Source organism: Microtus oregoni, unplaced genomic scaffold (genome assembly GCF_018167655.1).
Source record: "Microtus oregoni isolate MIOR12 unplaced genomic scaffold, Mior012 000008F_ref0000371, whole genome shotgun sequence".
Taxonomy (NCBI): Eukaryota; Metazoa; Chordata; class Mammalia; order Rodentia; family Cricetidae; genus Microtus; species Microtus oregoni.
In genome coordinates, this window is record NW_024543067.1 from 58,913,725 (window position 1) to 58,925,712 (window position 11,988).

Consider the following 11,988-nt stretch of genomic DNA (forward strand, 5'->3'; position numbering starts at 1 on the left):
GGTTGCCTCAAAAACAAACAGACAGACAGACAGACAGACGGCTTGGTAAAGTGCTTGCCACATAAGCATCAGGACCTGAATTCAATCCCTGGAACCGCCATAATAAAACATTGTGGCGTGCTCTTGTAATCCCAGAGCTGGAACAGAGATGCAAGACAGGAAGAGCCTAGGGACTTGCTGGCTAGCTTAGCCCAGCCGATTAAGCAAACCAGCGAGAGACCCTATATTAAAACAAGGTGGTTAGTAGCTGAGGAAAGATGTGTCCTCTGGGCTCCATGTGCATGCATTTGCAAGGGTGCACACATGGCTAGGGGTATAGCTCAGTGGTAGAGCATTTGCTTCGAACGTCTGATACTCTAGGTTCAACCCCCAGTGCTGCAAAATGAATAAAACAGAGTGAAGGCAAAATAGCAGCAGGGAGAAAGTAATAGGAATAACGAAAAGTCAATAGCTGGATGCAGAGGAGGTAGGCTTTAGAGCCTGCTGCGGAGGGGAGTTGGGGGGGGGGGGGTATATGGAGACAGGAGTTCCAGAGTTTTCCTTGGTTGCCAGCAAAAAAGAGAATCTGAGGTCCTGAGCATTCTGTCCTCGGCTGTGCAGAAAAGGGGAGTATGAATTGCCCTGCAGGTCTGAGAAAGCCCTCCAAAGATTCCCGCCAACTCAGAGTGGACCGGACAACTCATTTCCTTTTCCCAGCTCCCAGCCCTAATGCCCTAGGGATTTCACACAACACTGTGGGTGCTCTCCAGTACACAGGGCTTTTTCTAGGTCATCTTTGCTTATAGTTCCTTTAAAACCCAGAGGCAAACCACCCATTAACTCAGCCCCTGCTGGGGAGGTGAATGTGTCTTTAAAAATTTCAAAGGAAACCATTAAACTTAGTTGGTAACCATTGTAACTGGTAACAAGCTTTCCATTCCACGGGTTTAAAAAAAAGGGGGGGGGGGGGTCAGAATGACTTTCCAGGAAGTTTGCTTACTTTAATTAGCTACTTCTTTTTTTTTTCTGTACCCTTAATTTAGGATCACCTAAGCATTAATCCTACCATTGAGCTAAGCCCTGAAGGGCAGATGGGAGGGCAGAAAATCTCCAGGAGACGGAAGGCATCACTATCTCTCTCCGGAGTAGAGGACCCATGTAAAATCTCTTCTTGATTGGCAAGCAGAGCAAAACCAACTTCTGGAACTGACCCACTTGCTCGGGTGAAGGGGAAAGGGAACCCCAGGCACTTGTGGCCCTTTGAAGTACTACCCAGGGTTACAGAGTCACGGTGGTGATAAGGGCTGGAGAGACAGCAGCTCCCGCTCTGCTCAGTGGTTAAGGGCCCTTGCTGTTCTTATTGAGAACCTAATACCCAAACTCTAGCTCCAGGGGATCTGACACCTTCTTCTGACCTCTGACCTCCACAGGCACTTTTCATTGCACTTTCTGTGCTGTAAAAAGACAGTGGTAGCTCGAAGCTCGGTGGCACACGCCTTTAATCCCAGCACTCTGTGAGTCCAAGGCCAGCCTGGTCTACTCAAGTAGTACACGTACAATTATGGAACAGCCTAGAGCTGCAGAGTGAGACCTTGTCTCAAATAAAACAAAAACAAGATAGTGGTATAGACGTTAGCCCTCGGCTGGCTATCTACCCTCTAAGACAACATCCATTTTCTCTTGTCACTTAGTGAAAAGGATAAATGATTAAATCAGATAACTAGTAAGTGGCTCCATTTGTAGGCATCTTCTTGGCCATGTGGAGGGAGAGGCAGGAACTCAGTCTGTAGCCCAGGCTGGCCTGGAACTCCTTACAGTCAGAACTCGAGTGTTGGTTACAGAAAAGCAGCACCCTGCCTCGCGTGTTGGCCCCCTCTTTATCCCAGGTCCGTTTGATTTGAAACCATGCCCTTCAAACGTCTACCTCCTGAAGAGGCAAAGAGTCAGGAGAGGTTGTCAGCATGTCAGGATGCCTCCAACAGTCCCAGTTTATCCCTGGATGCCCTCTCCCTTCATCCTCTTGGTACACAGCTCCCCTAGTCCCACATAGGAGATTAGAATTTGCCCAAGCAGCACATAGCACACTGACTTCCTGGCCTCCTCCTGCGCTTGAAGCCTCACCTTCCTTCTCATTGTCGGGGTTCGGGTGTCTCATTCTGACTCCTCACACTGACCCCTACCTTGGTCAGAATAACTAACAGCAAAGCCTGGCTCTGTCGATAAGGGTGGTCTTTGTCTATGTGGACACTGCTCAACTGTGTCCTGCCCAACGGAGCCTGGGCAAACAGAGTTGGTTCCAGGAAAAAAAAAAAAAAAACAGTTTCCCTAGAACCACTGCTCTAAACTCCATTTTCCTCCAGGGGAGATTATTAGTACAGGCACAGCCCCCAGCAACCGTCAACAGAGCTCATCTCGGCTTTTTGAGATTGAAGGAAGTTTAGAATGAGATCACCCTTTCCCACCAACCTTAGTAACACATATGACACCAGCAAGCTGACCGAAGTCAGACTTGATGATGACGCAGGCCTGGAATCCCAGCTGAGGCTAAGACAGGAAGATTGTAAGCTGGGGGCCAGCCTGAGCTGCAAAGCAAGTTCAAGGACAACTTAGCAAAACACCATAGATAGATAGATAGATAGATAGATAGATAGATAGATAGATAGATAGTAAATAAGGAGGGACATAGCTCAATTGTAGAGTGCTTGGTCACTATACATAAGTACTTAAGTTCAATCACCAATATGGTGGGGCTAACAACACCCTGAGAAATGCGTGCACTTAGTCCATACTCTTTAGTCCAGCTGTTCTATACAAAGGAGAACATAAGGACTGTAGCTCTACACCATTGCTACCCAAACAAATGACACTGTATCAATGTTAAACTAAAGAGCAGAAGAATCTGTAGCAAGTGGATTCTGAAGACCAGCCTCTGCCCATACTCCCTCCTCAGCTCTCCTGTCACTCTTTTAGCTTCAAGAACTAGAATGTTCGAGAACAGTTAAAAGATTTTAGTTTTCGATGACATCGATTCCTTCCCCTTCTCCCTTCTGTGTCTCTAATGATCCAGATGAAACACTAATTGGGGCCTTGTTGGGAGGCTATTAAAGTTATCTTCCTGGTTATCTTCCTTCAAGTTCTTTTTAATTACGCTGCATTTTCAAACCAAGGGTTGGGCTATGGTGGAAACAAGTGAGAAGAAAGAAACATCTCAATTCTTTCCTGACTCCTTTCTTCTCGTCACAAGGCAAAGTCATGCCCAGGCACCAATCCCTCTCGGAGCTCACACACTGGCTACGCACAGAACATTCAGAAGGCCAACGCTTGTACACAGACCCGTTTGCTTAGTTCTTTACGAAAGACTGTTAAGAACCTGGGTGGAAGCCGGGTGCGGTGGCGCATGCCTTTGATCCCAGCACTCAAAGGGAGAAACCAGTAGATCTCGGTAAGTTCGAGGCCTGTCTAGGGCAATTCTAGGACAGCCAGGACTGCACAGAGAAACCCTATCTCGAAAAAACAACCAAACAGAAAAAGAACCATGGATGGAAGACCCTGGTCTGCATCTACTAAAGACAGGTTCTCTTTGGAGCTGGCAATACAGCCGGTTGTTTCTATGTTAGAACGGCACATCAAGGCATGGGTCGTAGCCTAGTGAGATGGCTCAGCGGATAAAGGTGCTCGCTGTGCAAGCCTCAGGACTTGAGTTCCATCCCCAGAACCTGCATAGAGGCAGAAGAAATTCTGCAAAGTTGTCCTCTGACAGCCTCTCATGCACACATGGCATGTGCACCCATGCATACATATTATAAACACATAATAATAAAATAAAAATAAAGTCTTTTTTAAAATGAAACATATGCTTATACCAGCTTCCTAGGAGGCTGAGGCAGGAGGATCTCAGGTTTGAGGCCAGCCTGCATTACATGGTGAGTTTCAGAGGTCTGGTTGATTTAGCAAACCCTTGTCTCAAAATAAAATTAAAGAGCTGGAATATAGCTCAGTGGAAGAGCATTTGCTTATCATAGCAAAGCTCTGGGTTTAATGTGCTTGTGCATGTGCGCGCGCTCACACACGTGCACATGCATGCACGTACACACACACATCACAGGATACAGTGGTAGAATGCTGCTTGCTTAGCATGTGCAAAGCCCTGGATTGGATGTCCAACACTGCAAGTCTCTCCCTGATAACTTTTTGTCCTTTGTTCCCAAGGCTCTGGCTCCTTCCTGGCCTATTCTATTAAGGTCAATATCTATTACTCCAAGGCTCCAGAGTCAGGCCCTGGGATCTCCAGACAAGTCCCTCAGGGACCAAGATCCAGCTTTGGGATCTGAAACGCTGAGCAAGAAGCAACATCACAGTGCTGGGCAGTGTCTCCTAACCACTCACCCCCAGAAGAGAACACCTTACCTGACTCCACCTGGCTGAAGGTGCTGTGGGCATCCGTTGAATCTGCAACATCCCCACTCATCTTGATCTCTGCAAGGAAAACACGACTGATTTTAACAGCAGGTCACCATTTTTCTTGCTGTGACATAGGTGACTTTAACTAAACAGCGAGGATGAATGTGTAATTACCGCAACCATCAGACTTTCAAATTCCTGATTCCTGAACACACAGCCATAGAATATTCATCAGCCTGGAGGTGCAAATCCCCTCCTCCTGGGCTAGTTTCCTAGCCTGACCTTTCCTCCATTTCTCCACAGCTACTGCAGTCTCTCATCGTCTGCCTCAACCATCACCACCCTTCCATCGCCTGGACGTAGTGAATAAAATTTAACAAGAATAAGGACCTAGAAGCTGCCCATCCCCACCCTTAATTTCTTTTGGAATTGGGGGAATGCATTTTCTTAAAATTTCATAGAAATCCGGGTGGCACATGCTTTTAAGCCCAGCACTCAGGAGGCTAGGTCAAGAAGATCACAACTTCCAGGCCAGCCTTGAACTTAACAGAGGAAGACATTGTCTTAAAAATAATAAAACAGTGATAAATACAAATCAAACAATACTCTTCCATTTCCCATTCTATATAACAAGGCTACCCAAGAAGGTAAGCATACTTTAACCAAAGTTTGCCCCTCTTACCTTTCTATCCCCAATTCAGCTGTCTGGTTCTCAGAGGGTCATGCACTGCCTGGGGAATCAAATCCTACCTGCTTGCCACCCTTTTCAGAGATCTTGCCCTTTGAGGCTCCTTCCCTTTCCTCTTTTTCCTCCAAACTGCTCAGTTGAGAAAGCAAACCTGCTCAGGGTCCCGTGTCAGTGTCCGAGTGCCGCTGCTCTGGCCTCTACTTTCTGCTCCATTGCAATAAATTAAACATTTACCCATAACAGAAGGCTGCCACCACCTAAGAAGCCCTAAATCTCCTCCCTGGTCAGCTGAGGGACAGAAAGAGGCAACTTTGAACTAGCTCTCTCAGCTCCTCTCCTTATTAAACCGTCCAAATCTGGCCATTTAAGACAGAGAATATTTTATTCAAATTGTATGGACTCCCCCCCACCCCCACCGCACCCTCTTCTCTGGGGCAGCACTTTAACTCTTTCAAACCAGATAAAGTCTTGGTGAGTTCATTTGCATATGATGCTCCTCAGCCAATCCCAGTCAAGGAGGCAGCCTTAATTTGCATCAGGTAATCAGGCTGTTGGCACTGTAGACATTGGAGGTCTGGAGATGATCAGGATGAGGGAAAAGAGTGGACCTCTGCCCCAGGAAAAGAGGAGAGAAAGCGCCAGCCCTTTCTTTTTGGTATGGCACTAATGTGTGTAGTTCTTAAATCTGTTTACGGCTCTGTAAGGAAGTAACTGTGGTGCCAGGCAAAGCAGCGATGCAGACACCAGCAAATGTACCAGAAGTAGGGGAAGAAATCAGGCCACCCTAGGAGTCCCTATGGGTTTGAGGGCACTGCTTAAAGAGGGAAGACACCCAGGTATATAGTAAGAGCTCGGTAGGGTCTTCCTAGACAGCCTTGCTGCACTGGGGAGGGGGTCGTGAAGTCTCAGGAACACCCCCTCTGCTCTGCATTTGGGCGGCTTCCCTTGAACCTTAGCTTTTCTTGCTGCAGATGTTCATTTTCCAGACAGTAGTATATGCATGCGTATACAGAACTGGCAGGGGCCTCTGTTCATTTGCAACTCCTGGGGAAATGGGCTTCACTTTGTCCCAGCTTGGAGCTGGGTAAAGCCTAACATCCATCTGTCCCCCACACTTCCCCGCTGAAGTGCAGAGAAAAAGCCCCAAACCAGAGCCTGCTGGGAAGTCTCGGGAGGGAAAGTCTCTCCCTCTGCTGGTTTTGAACCTGCTCTAGCAGAGCCACACACAAGTCAGGACTTCAGAGCGCAGGTTTTGGCAGCAGACAAACCAGAGTGTATGCCAATGCCATCATTAAGTAGCCAGGGGACCTTAGCTACAAATGGGAGTGTGAAGTTTCTCCCCCAGAACCAGGGATGCTGAACACACCTCCCAGGGGCATGGACAAGATTTAATGAGATGATGAATGGGAGTGAAGGGTGCCTACTAAATCGCATTGCCTTAGACACGAGTTCCAGTCCCCTCTTGCATCCTGGTCATGCCCCTTCCTTATCCCTTCCCGATTCCCTGGGAAATCTATGGCTTTCAGTCTTGCGTCTCTGTAACTGTCCTTCACCAAGGAAGCCACTAGAATTCTCTAGATTCCACATCAAAGGAAAACTGCTCATGGGGACAGGAAAAGCTTGAGGGACAGCAACAACATGAAGACAATCAGAGTTACTAAATCAACTTATTCCAAACTCCGGACATTTAAACAGATAACATGGTGTGTGCACTACTGAGAGTAGAATCAGGGTCCTACTTCTGCTACCATTGAGATATCCCCAGAGCTCTCCTTATTTTGAGGCAGGGTCTCAATGTTGCCCAGGCTAGCCTTGAACTCACTCTAGGTCATGCAGGACTTGAACTTATGCTCTTCCTGTTTTAGCCTTCCAGGACTAGCTGGGAATACATGCCTGCACCATGAGGATTGGCTGAAACAGGTAGCTTTTTGAGCTGAGCCTTATTCTGTTGCCTGTCACCCCAACTTTCCTCCAACACCCATTTCCTCCAACCACCAGGAAGTCTCTCCCTTGTCCTTTAAATAAACTTGGAACTTAGTCTTAATCGTGTCCAAAAGTTATTTCTAAAGACATCCAAGTCTGCTCATGCTGCCTTGACCTGGTGACAGCCTGACTCTCCAGGTGGGGGAGGGGGGAGGGGCTTCGTGAGGGGCAGGGTGAGCTAACCTGGAAACCTTCTCCCTCCATCAGTCCCCAGCAAGCTCAGATGCTAAGAACCTGTTCTTGTTGGGTAGGAGGCTGATGCTGATGGGTGGGACGAATCCTTGGGTCTCAGCCTAAAAATGGGCCAACACCGAAACTCCCTGAGATGTTGGCAGTAACCCTTCACCTGTCCGACAGCACCGCCGGGGGTGAGTGAGAGAGGTGTGGGGTGGGGCCAGCTCGGCTATGTTCTTATCTTAGTTTGTCTGAGTCGGCTCTCTGCCACCCTCCCTTCCCTGAGGAGGCTCAGCTGCTGAGTGTAAGGGCCCAGATACCTCAAGTAGACCCCAATCTGCCTCATCTAGCACTGTCACAGAGTGAAGATGACCTGGCTTTCCTGAGGCCTGGTCAGAAGTAGTTCCCCTAGTTGGTATCTAGAAACATAAGCACCCAAAGGCAGTGCTCTCTTGAGGTGGGCACAGGCAGTGTCCTCCTGAGTCCAGGCTATTCTGAGCAAATGGGAGCCCCACCCCTCTCTACTGTTCTCTCTATTCCTGTCCTTGGTTCTTTTCTCAAACACTTGCTTTTGTGGGTCCCTCCACAAGGGGGCCTTCCTAGGACCCTCCAGTGCCACTTCTGAGCCAGCCAAGGCTCCAACTATTCTGCTGTAGACTTATTTTCTTCTCCCTCCCTCTGACAGGCCTTTTGACGGGAATAGCATTCCTGAGCTCCGGCTAACACAGGTCTCAGACATTCGGTCTCCCTCCCCCATTTGACAGTGAGAAACAGAAAGACCCACAAGGCCAGACACGGGGACCCTCTGGCTGACTACACCACCTCTCTCCCTTCCTAGCTGATTGGTTCTTGTCCATCCCTTGAGGCTTGAGCGCAGGAAGCCCCTCTCTATCTGAGAACTCCCACGCTACTTGCTCAGATCTCCAGGCTCCGCAATGAAAGGTTCTATAAGAACACAGCGTGGAGGCTGTGGCACACCGGAATCAGAGTTTGCCCCCAGGCTCTCACAATTATGAAGCCCTCTGAAAAGGGACCCAGGAGCAAGTCTATGTCCATGCTAGGGGACGGCTATCATCCTCCTTCCACACTGATACTACTCCAGGAAACCAACCAGGAGGCTTCCTTAAGGGCCTGGAGTTGGGAATTCCAGAGGACATTTAAGGGGCAGCAGAATATAGGATTACTATGGAGGGACTAAAGGAAAGAGGAGCTAGGCTTAAGAGACCTACCCAGGGGAAGAGACTATAATGAGACAATCCAAAGAAAGAAGGGGATCCCTCCCTCCACACACACACAGCAGGGACCACACCAAAAAGACCTACAAAGACCTCAAAAGCTTGGCATAGTGGCTTATGCCTGTACTCCAAGAACTGGGGAAGCTGAGGCAAAAAAATTAATTTGAGCTTGAGATAAACCTGAGCTATGTGGCAAGACCTTGTCTCAAAAAACAATGACTTCACCGGGCAGTGGTGGCACACAACTTTAATCCCAGCACTTGGGAGGCAGAGGCAGGCAGATCTCTGTGAGTTTGAGGAGAGCCTGGTCTACAAGAGCTAGTTCCAGGACAGGCTCCAAAGCTACAGAGAAATCCTGTCTCGAACCAAAAACAAACAAACGAAACAAAACTAAACAAACAATAATGAAGCTGAGAAAGTAAGCACAGCACAGAAAACTCCAAACCCAGAGAATCTTTGGCTATGTCACTGAGAGGTGAGCACACACCACAGAGGGGCCAAGACATCATGAGTGACATGGAGGAAGACCAACAACCTGGGGGAACTGGCAAAAGAATATGGCAAGCCGACCTTTAAGACAATTGGAGAGGTAAATCAGGCAATGAGCACAAAGAATGGTGAACCCCCATCTGGAGGAAGCACCCCACTTTGGGGTGCGTTCAGCACACTGCTCACAGCAATGCCGAGCAGCGGGGGTGTATGGGTCTCTGAGAAGCATCAACGAGGGGCTAGCATGGGTGGAGGGCCTTGGCCTTCTCTTCCCAACATCTCCCTTCCTGCTCTCCACCAGGTCTTCCCAGCTCCCAGGCTGCTCCCCTACCAGGATCCAGCTGTTCCACCTCCTCCCACTTCCCCAGGCAGAACCTCTGGTAGGACAGGGAGGTGGAAACCCCCCAGGAAGTCCCTGATCTTGGTTCTAAAGAACTCCCCACTTTCTACTGAGCTACCTTTGGCTAAGACAAATTCCCATTTGAACACTGGCCTTCCTGATAGGAAATGAGGGATGAAATGCCTCCCCCAGAGGCCCTGTCCCCAGCTACTTTCAGTTCCGCTGTAGCACTTTGGATCTGAGAATTTTTTCAGACACTGGACGACACCCAGTTGGATGGCTCCTTCAGCCTCACCTAGTCCTTCCTGGCAAATCCTGGGGCACCAGGCACTGGGTGCCAGCATCTCTCTGCCAGCTACCCTTGCACTTAGCCCTGCTGGGAAGTGAACTAGGAATCATGGGCCCCTTGGGCCCCTACTGATACCTTTTTCCGGGAATGGTGGGAGATAGGAAGATCTAGCTTGTTTTGCTTTGTGCGGTGGGTCAGAAGATCTGCTTTCTTCCAACTCCTCCCCACCTCCCTGCTCTCTAGAGCAATTAACATAATCTCTGCAGCAACCTGACGTCCTAAAGAAAAATTACTTGGTTCCTGCACTGTGTATGACAGAGGTAAGAGGCTAGGCTTTGAGTAGCTAACTTAGGTCCAGCTTTTTTTTTTTCACTTTGATTCTGCTCCTTGCTCAACACCTCAGGCAGCTAATCAGAACATCAGTCCTCCCCACCTCAACCCACATCACCAAGTCCAACCCTTTAGCTTAGTAGCATCCTTAGCCCAGCTGTGAATGGAAGGATCAGAGAATGATGATGGGTCCTGGTCTCTCCACACCCGCCTCTCATTTGTCCATCCCTGGCCTTTTCGTTTCCAGGGCTCCTATTCCTCCGGAAAGGAGGTCGTGAGATATCGTGCTCAGAGGTGTCTATCACCATCCCCTCTGGGATACAGGCTTACTATACACTGAACCCATAGCGCAGATGGATAACGTGAGTGGACACACCTGCAACACATCCAGACACATCTGGAACACGTGTGGCCCAAGACGTTCCTTGGGGTTTGCTCCACCAATTCTCCCAGCACACGCTCGGGACAGTCAGATACTCCCGACACACACAAACACATGCTTGCACAAGTCCTAATCAATGGACGATCCTGCGGCGTGGCATCTGCCCCAGGTGCGCCTTTGGTTTTGCTCCGCCCTACTAGCATTTCCCCTAGGCACCCCCCATGCCCACTTTGCCTGCATTTCACACAGGTGCCCGGACACCAAACACGCAGCATGTGGATACTTGTATGCACTCCCAGGTCCACACCCTAACTGAGTGAGTGAACCACCCATCTGCAAGCTCCTGGGACTCCAGCACTTCAGCACACCCAAGGCCCACGCACTGTCTAACTTCTCAGATCTAAGGTTTCTGGAACTTCATGCACCTCGTTATTGTTCTCCAAGGTTTCATATTCCAAACTTGCCTCTTTTACCCCCTCCCTGCCCCCAACATCTACCTATCCTCACCCGCCCAAAAGGGCCCGCTATCCACATCGCCCTCTCCTGGCCGCCGGGGAGTTAGCCCCTCACAGTGCCTCGAGCGGTGCAATGGTGCCCTTGTCCTTGGTCCCTTTCCACACGCGCGTGCGCGGTGACACCTGTCGGAGCTCACTCCCTCCGTCCCTCACCTGTGTGCATGGGCTCCAGATTCACCATCCTGCCCCAGGCGGGGCCAAAACCAGCGCCCCCCCAGGTCCCTCGCGGCTGCCCCAGCCTGGCCCCCGGAGAAGCCAGGGTCTCCTTCCTCCCGCCCTCTGCCGCCGCAGCTGCCGCCACTGCGGGAACCGCTGCCACCTCAGTCGCGCGCTCAGCTGCTCCGGCTGGGGCAGCAGCACTCCGCGACCAGGTTTAGCACACTCCCCAGGTGAGCACGCGGCACGGGGCGGGGGCCTCGGCCACGCCCCCTGGCAGGGCCCCCGCGCTTGGCCTTGAGCCCATGCAAAACAGCGATTTGCATACATGGAGCTGGGGGCCAGGAGAGGGGTGTCGAGGTGCTGCCGGGGCGGGTCCCGGCCCTGAGGAACACCTGTCTGTCGAGACCCCGCCTGGCAGTCCCTCCCCATCACGCCCTCAGCGGCTCAGTCTACTGGGGTAGCTTGACCTTTTGGGGAACCCCAAGTTTCTGCCTGGTTGGGCTCAAGAAAAGTAAACAGTGCTACGGAGAATCCGTGAGAGTCTGGAGAAGCTAAGGGGATGCTGCGAATGGTCTTACAATCCTCCTTTCCAACCGTTTACCACCCCTGTGGCTTGGGTCGTACTGTTCACCTCCCTGACCTCATTTTAAGCATCTGTAAAACGGGGCCTGTGCTAATAACTGGTATCTATCAGGGCTAAGCAGGCGACCAAACAGGGTTGGTTCCCCGTGGCTTACCCTCGTCAGTGTAAGCTCTAGATTGCAGCAGCTTCTCCTCACCCTTTCTAGATAGGCAGGCCTGCCCCTTCCCTGCTGTCACCCACTCCGGTCCCAGGCTATGAGAGAGAAGGACGTGGCTAATATTCACCAATGCCAGCAGCTGTTCTTAAGTTCACCTTTCTGGGACTGGAAATGAATTATCCAAAGCCCGTAATTCCCTAGCGCTGGAGCCCAAACTCCGATTCCAGGGCACCCTGCAGGGGTAGAAGACTTCTTACTCTTCAGAAGTTAATTAGTGACTCTGG

At 50.3% G+C, this 11,988-nt stretch overlaps 1 protein-coding gene across 2 annotated transcripts in view; it reads right to left on the reverse strand.

Moving 5' to 3' along the window:
- Positions 1–10,986, reverse strand: part of Pou2f3 (POU class 2 homeobox 3) — an 83,624-nt gene extending 72,638 nt beyond the window's left edge. For both annotated transcript variants that reach the window (XM_041657552.1, XM_041657551.1), the window contains exons 1-2: positions 10,959–10,986; positions 4,387–4,455 (exon numbers count right to left, since the gene is read on the reverse strand). In XM_041657552.1, the coding sequence (XP_041513486.1) occupies positions 4,387–4,455; positions 10,959–10,986 (97 nt within the window). The remainder of the gene's footprint in view (positions 1–4,386; positions 4,456–10,958) is intronic.
- Between the last annotated feature and the right edge of the window lie 1,002 nt (positions 10,987–11,988).